Here is a 15424-nt window from a genome sequence, read left to right as displayed (position 1 = left end):
GATCAGAAAAGCCTTCACCTGTGTTTGTCTCTTTTTGCTCTGCTCCCTGAGGTCCCCTAAGGGTCTTCACGAGGCTTAGAAATAAACCATCAACCCCGCCTAATAAATACTTCACGTGTCTGCAGGAAGCAATTCCTTTTCTGTTCTTCTGGGGGAGCAATTACACCGTTTAAAATCAAGCTAAGGGAAAGGGAAATGGCGGTGAGCTGCTCGGGTCCTGCCCTGTCACGAGCTGCACGGCCGCGGCTCTGGGTCTCAGGGCGGGCCGTGGTGCTGCTGGGCCTCCCTCAGAACGCCCTTTCGCAGCACGGCACAGCCGCAGCTTCTCCCAAATGCAGCTTTGCTCCCGCCCGCAGCTCTGTCACGAGGCTCACTTGTGACCCCTTCGCACCCCCGTTGTTCCCCTTTTGCCGTTTCCCCAGCACGGGATCCTGAGCTGCAGTAACTCTGGGGCTTTTTTAGTTCACTTGTTCTATTCCATAATAGATATTTCCAATAAGGGTCTCAGTTTCTCAGAATACTCCAGTTTTCTAGAAGCCAATTTTCTTGCACACACCTGGATCCCAGCTCATGTTGTCAGTGACCTGCAATATGCTTAGGGAATACTAAATTCCTGAGAGAAGCAGAGCAATTTGCTTGCAGAGACCTGCACAGAAATTTGCCTTTCTTTCTGGGGGCCCATTGAGAAAATCCCAGGGAGTTTGTGCAGCCGAGGAAACTGATGTATTAGAAACAAAAACTGGAGAAAAGGATTTGGCAGGTGTTGAGTTATAAGTGGGTCTTGGGTCTACAAAGAGATAGGAGTAGTTGTTGTTTGTTGTAAAGTTGTTTATTGTATGAATACATCAGTATTGAAGGTGAAGAGTTTAGAGTATTAAAGTTTGTGCTAAAAGCTTTCTGGTATAGATTCTTGATGTTCTCAGTAGAAGCAGTAGTAGTTAGTAGAAGCAATTATCACCTTTTTTGTACCCCAGTGTAGGGGAAATTTATACATAAATAATCTAATCAGCTAAAAACATGAATCTAAAACATTCTTCCTACACCTATCCGAGCTTAATTCTAATGTGTGAAAGTAGTGTTATTTTTTACAAAAAATCTACTCATATAGTTCTATCTGTTCTATTTAGAAATGTAAGCAATGTTCTGCTATGTTTTTGTTATGTCTAGAGCTAAGCTAATTTTGTGAAAGGTAACACTACTTAACTTTAAACTAGGATTTAGGGTTTTTTACTAGCTAATATAGATTCTTAAGGCACTTAAGATATATTTCTACTTACTGAAAACTAAAACTTACACTCCTATTTCATGTCTGTGTGGTTTAATATATTTTAGTTTCTCTAAAGGTTCCAATTCAATCCCTGTATTCCTTTCTCTCTCTGAGGGACTCAGAGAGGCTTCCATTCCATGCATTCTAACAGCAGGCACACAGCAGAATTTAGAGTCTTTTTTATTTGGTAATTCTCAAGTTGCTGACAGAATAGTGTGTCACACCAAATCACATAAACATGCATTTGCCTCATTGCATCCCCATTATGCCATGGAATACAACGTCTAGAGTTCTTTGGTCCAGTGCTGTGGCACGTGTGTAGCTGAAGGACTTTGGGAGAGGTAAATTGAACAGATGTGGGAAAGCAGGGAGTGCTAACAGGCAGGTGGCCTTTGTGAGGAGACAGTTGGAATAGCTTCAATTTTTAATACAGGTTTGTTAATGATGATTTATCCTAGGTGTCCTAAGTGAGGGATGTCTAACTTACTAGCTCTGAAAAACAGGCAACATGGGAGAAAGAAAAGCAGAGTATGGCATAGCAGCTGTTTCATCTTGTTATGGCTAAGTAAGTAATTAGCCTGACTCTCAAGTCATTTTCCTTTGATCCCAGACTACACCTTTCACAATAATTTCTTCCCCACGTTTCATTATGGGCCACAGAAGTGATGCTTTTTTCCAGTGCACTTCATCTTTCTTGTCCACGTGCTCTAAATGGCTTCTGTTCATCCTCCACTCAGCTTTAACTGGTGGGTCCTGAAGAAGCAGCAAACAATAAATTTGGCAGCACTGCAGCAGGAACTGTGTTTCATTTTCAGTTCTTATGTGAATGGCAGCTTCCTGAAAATCAAATGAGAACAGTTTTCCTTATGCTGATGTATTGTTATGTTGCCTCCCCGCTATCATTCTGTGCAGCTGCTCCACAAGAACTAAGCACTCAAGAACTTCACTTGTCAAAGCTGCTGGTACTGTTTGAGTGGGAAATGCAGGGGTCCCAGGGTCACTTTAAAGATTCTTTAAAGATTCTTTTATTTACTAAGTACTGGCTTCTAGATTGTGCCAGTGTCCAGCCCTTGTCTCTATTTCCTCATAGATCTGCAAGGGGTTTGGTAAGACCAAGCTCTTGGAAAAGCCCAGCAAGATGCAAAAGGAGGAAGCTCCTCTTTGGCAGTTTCATATATCTCTGATATATATGTCATCTCTTCCACAAAAAAAGCCCACTAGAGACTTGTCCATGTGGATAGCAGGTGTCAGGGCTCTGTGCACATCAACAGCCTCTGCACGCTTTCCTCTGCCTTCCCAGCGGTTTGGCTGCATGTGTTCAAGGTCAGCTCAGATTTAGCACAACCATATAACCTCGTATTCAACTCCTGCAATAACAGTCAAGCTGGCAGAAAGGGTGGTGCGAGAAGGAGTTATGAGAAGCCTCATCTTCACCCAGACTGGCCACCAGTTGACCCAGGAGCTGAGTGGTGGCTGGGTGCTTGACTGAGCTGTGGTGTTGACCTGATGCCTGTGCCCAGTCTTGCTGGTCCTGACCCACAGACCAACTTCACAGCTTGGTCTTGACCTCGTTGGTCACTGTGAGCTTGCCCAGTTGGTCATTGGTTTGTGGCTGGCCCTGATCACCACCACTGGCCCTTTGCTCTTTGCTCCTTGCTTGGGTCCAGTAGGGCTGTGCCTTTGTTAGTAGGGGCATGACCCTGCCTGTCCTGCTGTACTTCCCTTACAAGGTTACATGTACTTGAGAATATTTTGGGAGTATATGGGCTGGAAGGACCTGGCCACAAGTGGAAAACAACCTCATGCAGAAGGGAGACCTCTCATGTTTTAAATAACAAGCTGCAGAGACAATTGAACCATTGCCCCAGTTCCTGGGCTGTATCTTTACTCACTTGAACAATCTTGTTGTAAACCATTGAGTTTTGGTGATACTGTTGCCTCAACAGCTTCATTATGTCTTGCATCACCTGCAGAACAATCATATCACAAAGCAGGCAGTTACTATGTGGTGAGGCAAATACTGGGGATTTTTGTTTCTTATATTGGGTCAATCAGTAATGGAGAAGTCACTCATTTCAGGCTTTGGAGGAAGGTCACATAAAAGCAACACAGGGCTGGAAAATGCTTTCTGCACTCATATATGTGCTTCATCCAGCTGGACAATTCAGATATGCAAGTGTATGGCTTTGGGATCATGTATCCCAATTCGTATCATGGGACACAGAATAATTTAATTTTGGAAGGCTCCCACAAGGATCCTCAAGTCCAGCTCCCTGCTTCTCCATGGAATAGCTTAACTCATCGAAAGAAAGACCTGTTTTTTATCCAGTGCTGCTCTCATACCTAGGGTTGTTAGAGCTTGGCCCCAGACCTCTCAGCTCAGAAGTTATTCCCAGTGTCATTGCTGACAGATATTGAGCAGTGTCCTTAGCAGAAACAAACTTCTACATAAAATCGCAGATGCCAATGGCCCTTTTACAGGCCATAAAAGGCCCTTTTACAGGCCTTTTACAGAAACATAAAATACCTTGGTCAAAGGTATTTTTACCTTATTCGAAGGTGGAATGTCAAGAACTTTAAGTATGTGATCTCTTCTCTGTTGTATATCTTTTTCACAGGCTTCAAACACCTTCTGCAGTGCAAAAACAACTGATTACAGCATCAATCACAGTGAAACCACAGGTGTAGTGTGCAAAGCTGAGAAAACATCTGCATTAGAGTTAATTGTAGGGCTGCTAATTGACTGAAATATGTCTTCAATAGCTGTAAAACAAACTGTTTCATCAAGCTGCTTGGGTATTGGAGCCCATTCTTCAGCATCTGTGGGGTCTTATCATCACAGTCAATGCTAATGCTAATAATGGCCTCATCTCAGTCTTGTCCTTTAAGGTATTTTGGTACTTTGGTATTTTCCTTTAGATCTCTCCAGCATCACAGCAGTGAGTCAGACATCAAAATGAGGTCTCCCAGCTATCAGTTCAAGCACTGACATAAGGAAAGTGGACTGTTTTCCCACTTGTGCTTAACACATGAGAGATGGGACTAGTATTTGAGTGTGCCCTTCTGAAAGGTAGGAGGAAGAAGGTCACTATCAGTTTGATCTCTACAGCATTCCACAAGCCCTGCTAGGCTGCAAATTCAGCAACCCAAACTTAGGCCCCAACCCTGTCTGGTACTGAAATACAAATACTCAAGGGTTGCTATATGGCTACACCATAATTGATGTGGTAAGAATCAAATGGAGAAAATGGACTTGAACAAACCCTAATGGCGCGACTGCCTTCTTCATACGTCCAACGGTAGGGCATGGAGCTCCTGACTTTCTCCCATTCCTGTAGCCGGAGCATCTCGTATCTCTCCAGCACAGCAGACAAACGTGAAGGGTCAGTGATGTCCTCAGAGTGTTGGTGCATGGCCATTGCTTTAGCCAACAGCTCTTGGATTCTAGGTCAAGGAGGACATTAAAAAACATATCTAAGTCAAGATGAAATAACGAGCAAATGTAAATATTTTACTTGTGAAACTGTTCAATTAATCCCATGTTTTCTACAATGCACTTCTCATTTATATTATATAGCTGGCAAGCAGCTTTTTTTTGTGGAAAATAGTGCTTTCTCAGCTCAGTTTTGCATGATTATAGTAGAATCTGATCAGAGTGGCATCTTGACAATGTCATTGCAGACTGATTTCCTTTACTCTTTATTTAGCTGGTTTACCCCAAGAATGTCTTCTTCCCTTTGCAGAGCAACCCAAACCATCTTCCAGAAGTCAGTTATAAAGAGATGCTGGCAGGTTGTAAGTCTGGAGAGAAGGTGTCTGGGCTGTCTGGTCAGAAATAGAGTCCCCAAGGACTGGAGGAAGCAAGAAGTATGTGGCTTTTCAGTGTAGAAACACACACTATGTCTGAAATATGAATAAATACCTTACCTTTCCTCTAGCTTTTTGGTCTTCTCTTTCAGCATCTCGTTTTCCTCTTTCTCCTTACACAGTATTTGGATTAGCCTTTCAGGAAGTGCTCTGAAACAGATTTGGGAGATCTCTTTATTTGTACTTGGACACTGGCACAACAGTGGATGTGTCCCTATTGAATAAACTGAATTCAAGAAAAAAGTTCTGAGGTAGGAAAGCGCAAGAGCATCCAGGAAAACTCCAGGGGAGCTGAACACCTCCCCTAAAAGCTCCCTCCCAGAATTTATGCTCAAATCAAGTGGGAAGATATTTACATCAGAGGAAATGGAGGTGTGGTTGTGAGGATCATGATTTTCCCCTCTTACACTGATTATTAATGTCAAGAATCACATTACCTGTTGTGACTATCCAGAAGGTTCAGTAGATACTGAACAGTGTCAGACAAAGTTCTGTTCTCATTGTCCATCCATCCATAAAGGAAAGAAAGAAACAATAAACCACATTGCAATCAGTGGGCAAGTATGCAATAAAGTCTTAAAAAAATGCACAAGCTAAACTTCCTCCCTCCAATTTCTGATCAACCCATAGGGAAAAGAAATTTAGAGACCAAAACTTGTCAAGGCTGTTCTTTGCCAGATGCTTGGTTTGTGATTCTGTGAGTCAATACCAACAGTGCAAATAAAATACCCAAAGTGTAAGATCTGCTCGTTACATGGTGCAAATCCAACAGCTTCTGTAAATTGGCTCTGGGTTCCCAGTATAGCCTGGGCAAAATTTATTGCTAATGCAGAGCCTTCCTTGTGTCTGGCTCATTTTCTGTCCCACCCACCCTTGTGTGCACCAGCTACAGTTCATTGTCAGAGGCCACACTAAATGGTGTCATTTTTGGTCACTGGACTCTCACATTATTTTTTTGTCCATATTTTTCATCATTTCGAATATTTCCTTTGTGTTCTTGCTGTCCATCTCTTTCATAATTTTGAACATTTCCTTCGTTTTTTTGTTGTCCATCTCTTCTACCATTTTGAACATTTCCTTTGTTTTTTTATTGTCCATCTCTTTTATCATTTCGAACACTTCCTTCGTTTTTTTGTTGTCCATCTCTTTTATCATTTCGAACATTTCCTTTGTTTTTTTGTTGTCCATCTCTTTCATCATTTCAAACATTTCCTTCATGTTAGAAGTCTGGTCTCCATAGGCTGATGGCTGCTGTGAGGTGTCAGATGTATGTCTGAGGAAAAGAAGAAAAGGGAATTCCTATAATGAAGCAGGGTAAGAACACATCCTCAAAAAAAGTACTTTATCATTGCCAGTCCTGTGAACAGAGGCTTCATGGCTACATCCATGCCAGCAAACGGATCAGAGACAGGACAAAGGGCACACGGGTGCAGATTTGGCACGAGTGGGGTAGCACTCTCCCAGATAATGCCTGATAGAGCTCAGAGGACTCCACAGGCTATCTTTGCCAAGCCTAAAACTCAAGCTATCTTTTCATGTCCTTGCTTGCTGTACCTATTGTAACTTTTTCTACTTTCAGACTTTGCAGCTGCAGCTAGGTCTAAGTTTTCTCTTCTTCCTGTTTCTAAGGCCTGCTTTTAAAGCTTTCTAGAAATCTTCTTACTTTTACTATTTCCCACACCAGGGTATGCCGAAACCAGGAGGGTTTGACTAATCATTAGGTCTGGATAAAGTGGGCAAGATACAAGGACAGCTCCTGAAAAACAAACTCAGCCCAGACCTGCAGAGAGTGGGAGAGCAGCAAATGCAGGTGACTGTTCTGCTAAAACCAACTTTGCAATGTACGAGTTTTTTTAACAGAGGAGTACAAAGCTCTGCGTTCTCAAGGTAATTTTTTATTTGTACAACTGCTCTGTGTCCTATTTCCTCACAAGGATCTCAAATATCAACTACTGTTGGAGAAACAGTCCCAGATTAAGGTGCTCCTGCTTGGAGCTTAAGCTTGGATCCAGGTGGAACACAGAGCAAGCTCATCCCCACAACCAGATGTCAGAGCAAGCCTCAGCATGAGGCTTTACCTTTGGTTTATGCCAATAGAAGGCTGCACAGCTGCTGCAAGGGACTCTGCTGCCCCTCTCAGCATTACTCCTTCCCACTGAAGCACATTTTGCTTTGTTTACTTGGATTGATTCCTTTCCAGTTAAATCACTTCACTTTTTCACTGAAGACACAATTTTTTTCTTTAAGCTAAACAATCCAGTAAAAAATTTACATTTTAGTCCACCTTTCCCTGCAAAATTGATGAGCTCAGAGTCAGAGCCATGAAATCCCAGATCTTGTCACATTCTTTATACTGATCTTTCTAGTTTCTCTTCCTCTTTCACCAAGTTAAGATCTGCCTCCCACTTTGAACTTGAGCTGAATTTGGGGACAGTAACCATCTCTGTGATGGCTAGAAAAGTTAGGAAGTAGAAAACAGAGCTCTTACTGAATATTTCACAGTCAGAAAATGTTTGCAATTCAGCACTCATGCAACCCTCCAAGAAACTTTGCAGAAATATTCAGACCTAGGAAGATTAAATAAGATTATCCCGAGACACCCCTTGTGTAACCTACCTGCTGCCTTCTGCAGTTGTCTTTTTGGGATCAGTGTCCTCACACTGTCTTTCCAATGCCTTTCTTCTTCTGTTGCCAGAAACATTGCATGTATTCTGTGATTCTGTTCCTCTGGAGCCAGAAATGTTGGATGTGCACCACACTTCTTTGCTAGAGCCAGAACCATTGGGTATACTCCACTCTTCTCTTTTGCTGGAGCCAGAAGTATCAGGTGTATCTGGCACTTCTGTTTTTCTGTGGCTAAAAATGTTGGCCATAACCCACATTTTTCTTTTGCTGGAGCCAGAAACTTTCCGTGTGTTCATGCAGCAGCAGAAAATGTTTGTTGAAATGTATGGGCAGCCTTGAGGCCTCCTGATGCTGGTGGGAGTGCAGAAAGCTACTGATAAGACAGTTCCCTAACAAAGGCACTTTGCTGCTACAAAAAACAGAAGAAAGCCCTGCGTCTTTACAGGAAAAGGTACAATTTACAGGATGTCTAGAGTCACATCACTCTCCAGCCAATAAAATCAGAGGAGATTGACCTTCCCTCTGCAATATCAGTCCTTTCAGTTTCAGTTCAGACCCATCTCTTCACTCCTCTCTGCTCCCAGAGCTGTGCACCTCTGCACTGCAGTGGCCATGGCCAACCAGTCAGTCTTTGTTGTTGCTATAGATTTTGGCACATCCTACAGCGGGTACTGTTTTTCTCTTGCTTCAGGTACAGACCAAATCCGCCAGGTTTACTGGGGAGCAGAGCATGGGTTAAAGACCCCAAAGATGCCTACGAGCATCTTGTTCAACCAGAAGCAGGAGTTCAAATATTTTGGTTATGATGCTGTGATGAAGTACAAGAGCCTGCCCTCCAGCCAAGCTGACAGCTGGTACTTCTTCCAGAACTTCAAGATGCAGCTGTACAACACGGTAGGTGGAAGAGTTACTACTAATGGGGGTCGGGGCTATTCATTTATTTGAGGGGTGGGGGTTAGACAATCCATGAAGAGGGCTAAGTCTGGTTGATGAGAATGAATGAACACAAGTATTTTGATGAACAAATTTTTTTTTTTATTGCCAAAAGCTTCCAGGCCCTTCCTTTTGATGGTGTTTTTTGTCTAAAGACAATAAAACATGACTGCATACATGGGTGAAGGCAAGTACCTATTCCTAATAAAAAGCTGCCCTGTTCCCAAGGTTGACAGAGAAACTGGTCTCCCTCTGTGACTCTCTACCTTAGTCCTCAACAAGAAACAGGGATCAAGTGAAATTTCCTGTAATTCAAAGGAGATGGGCAGTCTCAGGATTACCTAAGATCTCATCCCATGTTATACAGCTCCTCCTTGTCTCTCCCTCTTTTGAAGTGTTATACTGAAGCTAATGTAAGGGTGTCCAGCTGTCCTTGAAGCCTGCAGTGGCTTTATCAAATTTCTCTCTGAAGGCTCTGTGCTGGTTTGGAATAGTTCACAGCTTTATCTGTGTTTGCTTGTTCAGCCAAACACCAGGCTACCTTAGGGCCTTCCTGTCTGTGCTCCAGGGTCCCACAGGGCCTCTCAAGCATTGAATAAGGCAGAGCACAAGGCCAGTCCCAGGAAAAGCCTCAGGTCCTCTCTTTGGTGGATGGAAGGCCTCTTTGAAGATTTTTCTTCCCAGGACAGCTGGGAATGATGTGGTCTGTCACCATGTCACCTCTGGAGCGGTTGGTTCTCATTCACTTTCAGTAGGGGCTGGAGAGAGGTTTTAGTTCAGAACAATTTCTCTGCATCTGAGGAGCAAATGGTGAAGAAAAATTTCATTACAGAATCACTCCCCACTGGCTCTTCAGGAATCTATAGGATCTACAGGGTCTTTACAAAATTTGGCCTAGGAGAAACAGCTGAATTATCAATCACATTGACATTTTGCCTACTGAATCACAGGTGTGGTGGGTAAGCAGTTTGGTAGCTGACCTGTGCCACTTAGACTCAGCCACAGTAGTGAAGTCAGTGCTGGGAGTTTGGTTTGGAGACAGGGGTGTCTGGGTGCCTTATGCGGTGCAGTGCTTGGTGTGAAGGGGACAGGTCTCATACTGACACTGCACCATGTGACCCTGGGCCTTTTTTTCGGTAGAATGTCACAGCTGGCATGAAGCTGAAAGCCACCAATGGAAAGTTCCTTCCTGCCTTGACAGTCTTTTCCGAAAGCCTGCGCTACATGAAGGACCATGCTTTGAACACCATTAAGGAGGCCTCTTTCCAAACTGTCTACGATGAGGAGGAGATCACCTGGGTCATTACTGTCCCAGCCATATGGAACGCTGCTGCCAAGCAGTTCATGCGTCTGGCAGCAAAAGAGGTATGGCAGCAAAAGAGCAGGGGTTACCCCATTTCCTCAAATTACCTTTGGAGGTCTCTTTGCCCAGTTGAGCCACAGGAACGCCTCAATATATAAACAACATATATTTCAAATTTCAGTCCGTTGGGCAGAGAAATCTTCCACATCGAGGGTGGTGAGGGAGAGTATGTCCCCAAATGGCAGTGCAATAGCTCTGCCCTCTCTCCCCACCAGGTAGAAATGAGCCCCACGGAGACCAGCAGTGCAAGAACCACCACCCCTGCATGAGCTGCTGGGGTGAGAACAGTCTCTCTAGCAGGTGATGTTCATGCAGCAGTTATCTCAACCCCTTTCCTTGACCTGACTCCTCTCTTTTGTCATTTTAGGCAGGAATTATCTCTGACATGCTCTCTAGGAACCTGATCATTGCCTTGGAGCCAGAAGCTGCATCACTGTGGTGCAAGCAGCTGCCACATGAAGGGTTTATGGCAGACAGCAGTGACAAGAAGAAGTTTGAAGACTCCCCTGGGATCCAGTATATTGTCGTTGACTGTGGAGGTAAAATTTTCCCTGTTTAACGGGTACCATCTTTGCTGGGTGTGGTGCATGGCTATTTCACAATATGGCCAAAGGTCCCAGAGCTTGGACTCCACTGCTGTGCTTGTCATGTTTTTTTTTAATGTTATTTCTCACCTAATGAGATGCTGCGAGCAGGAAGAAAAAATAGGAGGAAAGAATAGGATTGTGTCTCACACTGCAGTGCTCTTCAGGCCAGACAGTCACAACACGAGGCCCTGCCTTCGCACAGATCAGCCGGCATGGTGTCCCAGCATCAGCCACCGGCACGCACCACGTGCTCATGTGTGGCCTGAGCTCGCAGCCTCCTCTCCAGAAGCAACTGTAGTTAGTGCCCAGTGAAGTGACCAAAGAGAAGAGCCAGCAGGCACTGGAGAGTAAATCATTAAGAATATTTGATGAAGCACTTCTCAGTAATATCTCTAGATTCCTGAGGTTTTTTGGTATGATGTGAATTTTCTGCCAAGAGCAGTCTGGTGGTTGCGAACAAATACTGAAAAGGCATCAAAAGCACCACAAGTTCCTGAGAGTCTTCTCACCACTGCTCAGGAGTCAACCACTTATGTGAGGAGGCCAGGCACGGTTTGTGATCAGACAGGAGATTGACTTGTTCAGTGAGCAAGCCGGAGCATCCAGCTCAGTTATTATACAGAAATAACTGTAGGAGCCTCATGAGACCAGACTTTTACACAAAAGTGCATAAATTTAAGAAATCTAGAGAAGTACGGGCAATAGCAGAAGAGTGCAGATAAGGAAAGAAAGCGGCAGAAAAGCACATATGTCAATCGGGAATTCAGAAGATAAGATTAAATTCCGTGGAAGCTCATATACTTTAAAGCAAACAGCACAATTAATTTGAGTCTCTATCTCTGTGTGTTTGTTTGCACGTGTAGGTGGCACTGTAGACATCACAGTACACGAGATCCAAGAAAACCATTACCTAAAGGAGCTACATAAGGCAACTGGAGGTGGATGGGGAGGCAACAGAGTGGATGAAAACTTCATCAATTTCCTCAAGGAAATATTCAATGATGGCGTATGGGATGAATATGTGAAGAAGCACCCTACTGAATTACAAAATATGATGTACAACTTCAGCCTACAGAAATGCTCTGCTAGCAGGGAGGCAGTCTACATACATTGCTACTACAACCTGACCAGAGTGGCAGGGTCCAAGAAGGACATCTCCCAGTTCTTTGAAAAAGTAGCAGGAACTGTGTGGTGTGATGGGACAATCATGATTACACATGAGAAAATGAAGAGCTTCTTTGATTACAGTATCAACAATATCATTTGTGCTTTGAGGGAAATTCTTTGCAAACCTGAGATGGACAAAGTCCAGTATATTTTACTTGTGGGAGGCTTTGCAACCAGCATCATCCTGCGAGATGCAGTCAGGCAGGCCTTTAGCAGCAAGTATCACATCCTTTGTCCCATGGAGGCCCAGGCAGCCATTGTAAAAGGGGCTGTTTTATTTGGAGTTAATCCACACATCATCACCTCAAGAATCAGCTGTAGGACATATGGCTTGAGAGTATGTAGGAAATTTGATGGTGCTATCCATGACGCCCGTAAACGGAGGGTCTCAAAAACGGGTGACTATATTTATTGCACAGATCTCTTCCAGAAACTGGTGGAAATTGGGGAGTCAGTGAACATACACGAAGCTGTCCACTATGATTTCTTTCCAACGGAGCCGGATCAAACAGAGGTAATCTTTGCTTTCTATTGTACGAAAAAACAGAATGCTCAGTATGTGGATGAGGAAGGGATGGAACAGCTTGGTTTCTGTGTAGTGCCATCACCAGACACATGGCTGGGGATAAATCGCAGGCTGAAGGTGAAGATTAAATTTGGGCTCACTGAATTTAAAGCCACATGTACTGATGTTACTTCCCAAGAAAGTCGGACACTTATAATGGATTTTTTATCTTATAATTACTCATCATATTGAACAGATCTTAGATGCCTTTTCCAGCCATTATAAATCTAATAATTCTATGACTTCTACAGTAGAGGAGACAATTGGACCAATAAGTCCATCATTCAACTTTCTATTTACACAGGAAAACTACTGGTCTGATTCTCTGGTTCCTTCCATTCCTCACCAACCACCCTTTCAGTCCAGCACCTCATTTTCTCTTGTATCTGATAGCAGGTTTTTCTGCTGCTTTATCTCATGCCCTTTTAGCTTGCATCTTTGAACACAATAGTCCATACCACCAATACAATCATCTGTGACCTACCTGTGTTTGATGGAAAGCCTCTGGACTGGTGTCTGACTTACACATAAAGCAGCCCATAGCTGTTTATTTTAGCCTGATGTCTTCTTGCAGCTATGTCTTCTCTTTCTCTGATATCAGGTCACTTTATCTGGAGTCCAGGTTTAATTTTGCTGGGGGTGACATTCAGTGGATTTCTCTTTTCTTCAGAATATAATTTATATAAACTCTACGTAATTAAAGCTCCAGTGTCCCAGACAAGGGAGTTGAGTGAAGTCTAGGGGCTTGTGTCCAAACCTGTGTGAGTGCTGTTTCCATTAAATGATTGGGTGGTTCAGTCTCATTAATTGGGCAGATATGAATGCCAGATTGTAACATTACAGACATGAATAGCGCATATGCTGCTGCCTGATGCCTCTGTCCAGCTTTGGGTATTCTGCATCTCTGATTTGGGCATGATATTTTCTATATCTCTAAAAGCTGATTTCTTTACTCCTGCCTGCAGCACCTGTGCAAAAGTCGAGCACTGTGAAGGCTTCATGGGCCTAAATTTGTCCACAAAAAGGATGCAGTCCTGCAGTGTGCTGGGTCTGGCTGAGGTGGAGTTAACTTTCTTCATAGCAACCCTTATGTTGGTTGGTGGTTTGAGTCCAGAATGATGCTGATAGCACACTGATGGTTCAGGGAGGGCTGGGGTTTGTGGAGTTGGCTTTCTTACACTTTACTAAGGATGTAAAGTTTCTCTGATGAACACCAGCCTCCACCAATGCAAATTCTTGGTTAGCTGGATACAGTGCAAGAAAACTCAGCACTGTCATCCTTATTAGTTGAACGATCACATTAGAGTCACTGCTGGCCATGTACTGAATGCTGTTAATCATGAAAGCAGCATTCAGAAGACTAACCTGCATATATGTTATGCCCTATAATTTGTAAAAGTGATTTTGAAATTACTACCTTTGCTTTACTACCTTTACAACCTTTGCTTTCACATTTAAAATGTTATGCATGCAATAAAAATATTCACAACAGACACCTGTGTGCATTTCTACCATGCTGGGTGGTACCACTCTGTACTGTTCATAAGGGCTGTTCTGGGGGCTAGGTCCCAAGAAGCTGAGTAATCCTGCTTTTTTCTTACCCTTTGCATTTGGTATTTTCACCAGTGGAAAGCCCAACACGGCTCCACCCGAGCTCACCAAGGCCCTGGAATGGGAAGAGAAGTATGGTCTGGGAAAGTGGCAGTGGGGAAAGCCTTTCCCACCCATGTGCTAGGTGGGCTTTGGGATTCAGACATTGACACTGACAGTCGTGACTGCAGCTCCTGTTTTGCTTGTTTTGATGAGCTGATTATGTTGATAACCTCAGACACTGAGCATGAGCAGATGCAGGTGTTTGTCCTTTCTGTGAAAGCAGCACTGAGTGTCAGGGTCTTGGGCTAAGCATCCCTGAAACCTGGCAATATGGGGAGCTCTACCCTCAGCCTGACACTACCACGGGTGTTGGGAAAATAAGAGTTACAGCTGCTGAGCCCCTCACAGCCATCCTCTGAAACAGCTGTGTCTGCTGAGCTGGGGATTAACCCCAGTGAACAACAAATAGGGTGTTTATGCTAAAATCACAGAATCATAGTTTCAAGGATAAGAAGACACTGAGGTTTGCAGTGCCTGTGACCAGGACATCAGTGAGCTCTAGAGATGTGATGGCTGTTTGGATCCTAAATGGCTGGGTGAGTAGAAGGTGCCACCCATTTCTGTGGCTGGATCTTTCTAGCTGCCTTCTGCCTAAAGCACGTGATTTCTTGGAAACTGAGAGAAAGCAAGCCCCACTCTGCAGTACTGACACTGCTTCCTGGCAGTGAAGTGGGAGGCACATCCTCTTCTCCCCTGGCTGGGAATAGAAAGAGGAACAGCTTTGCCACAGCCCAAACACCATGGCTGTGCTTTCTGTTCCAGATTTCCCAGTGCCATGTGGCTCACCCTTCTTGCTTGATGTCAGAGGAAATTGAAGATTCACAAAAAATTCACAGTAACTACAAGTTAGCCTTGAAACCATGACAGTGGGGTGCTGGAGCAATGGAACTGGGGAGAGACCCTAGGAACAGAATCCTACAAATCCTTGTCATTGACAAGTAATGGATCAAATAGATTCAAGCAGAAACTGCAACAGAGATTTAACAATATAAGATTAAACAATAACTTAGCAACAGGTGATAGGATGTAAAGACAACCTCAAGTTACCTTAGATAATTATAATGTTAAAGAACACATCCCCAAGGGAATTTGTATGTGGAAATGACAGGATAATGAACTGGACTTAGATCAGCACATGCACATTAAAAATTTTGTTGCAGTATTTCGGCTTGGTGGTCCCCAGGGGTCCGTCTGGCCCCCGGGGCAGCAGCCGCCGTAGGTGTCCTGGATAGCGCTGTGCTGATGAGGCACAGCCTGCCTGGGCCCTCCGGCTAGCTCCGAGCTGCTGGCTACCTTGCGAGCACTTGTGGAGTGATTTCAGCTCTTAGTGATTTCAGCTCTTAGTGATTTCAGCTCTCAGTGATTTCAGCTCTGTGCTCGCAAAGTGCCTCAGCAGA

The 15424-nt window shown here is 44.0% G+C and overlaps 2 protein-coding genes across 2 annotated transcripts; one reads left to right on the top strand and one right to left on the bottom strand.

Moving 5' to 3' along the window:
- Positions 1-11: 11 nt before the first annotated feature.
- On the bottom strand, positions 12-8007 carry LOC128787909 (uncharacterized). The gene is made up of 8 exons (XM_053942486.1): positions 7751-8007; positions 6081-6407; positions 5572-5625; positions 5195-5284; positions 4531-4711; positions 3816-3899; positions 3160-3234; positions 12-2104 (listed from the first exon to the last, which is right to left on the bottom strand). The coding sequence occupies exons 1-8, from the start codon at positions 8005-8007 to the stop codon at positions 1853-1855; spliced, it is 1320 nt and encodes a 439-aa protein (XP_053798461.1). The 3' UTR covers positions 12-1852.
- Positions 8008-8371: 364 nt separating this feature from the next.
- LOC128788261 (heat shock 70 kDa protein 12A-like) lies at positions 8372-13867 on the top strand. Its single transcript, XM_053943188.1, has 4 exons — positions 8372-8653; positions 9833-10057; positions 10423-10594; positions 11506-13867. The coding sequence occupies exons 1-4, from the start codon at positions 8372-8374 to the stop codon at positions 12564-12566; spliced, it is 1740 nt and encodes a 579-aa protein (XP_053799163.1). The 3' UTR covers positions 12567-13867.
- Positions 13868-15424: the final 1557 nt, after the last annotated feature.

The sequence above is a fragment of the Vidua chalybeata genome, chromosome 5, assembly GCF_026979565.1.
Source record: "Vidua chalybeata isolate OUT-0048 chromosome 5, bVidCha1 merged haplotype, whole genome shotgun sequence".
Classification (NCBI taxonomy): domain Eukaryota; kingdom Metazoa; phylum Chordata; class Aves; order Passeriformes; family Viduidae; genus Vidua; species Vidua chalybeata.
This window is presented reverse-complemented; position numbering and strand designations above follow the sequence as displayed.

Excerpts from the sequence above, each read along its gene's own strand:
- LOC128788261 (XM_053943188.1), top strand. The coding sequence starts at position 8,372 with ATGGCCAACCAGTCAGTCTTTGTTGTTGCTATAGATTTTGGCACATCC. Across the intron at positions 8,654-9,832 it reads AGATGCAGCTGTACAACACG|AATGTCACAGCTGGCATGAA; the intron begins GTAGGTGGAAGA and ends TTTTTTCGGTAG. Across the intron at positions 10,058-10,422 it reads TGCGTCTGGCAGCAAAAGAG|GCAGGAATTATCTCTGACAT; the intron begins GTATGGCAGCAA and ends TTGTCATTTTAG.
- LOC128787909 (XM_053942486.1), bottom strand. The coding sequence starts at position 8,007 with ATGGCCAACATTTTTAGCCACAGAAAAACAGAAGTGCCAGATACACCT. Across the intron at positions 3,900-4,530 it reads AAGGCAGTCGCGCCATTAGG|AAGGTGTTTGAAGCCTGTGA; the intron begins GTTTGTTCAAGT and ends TTTGCACTGCAG. Across the intron at positions 2,105-3,159 it reads TTTACAACAAGATTGTTCAA|GAAGCTGCCATTCACATAAG; the intron begins GTGAGTAAAGAT and ends TTTGATTTTCAG.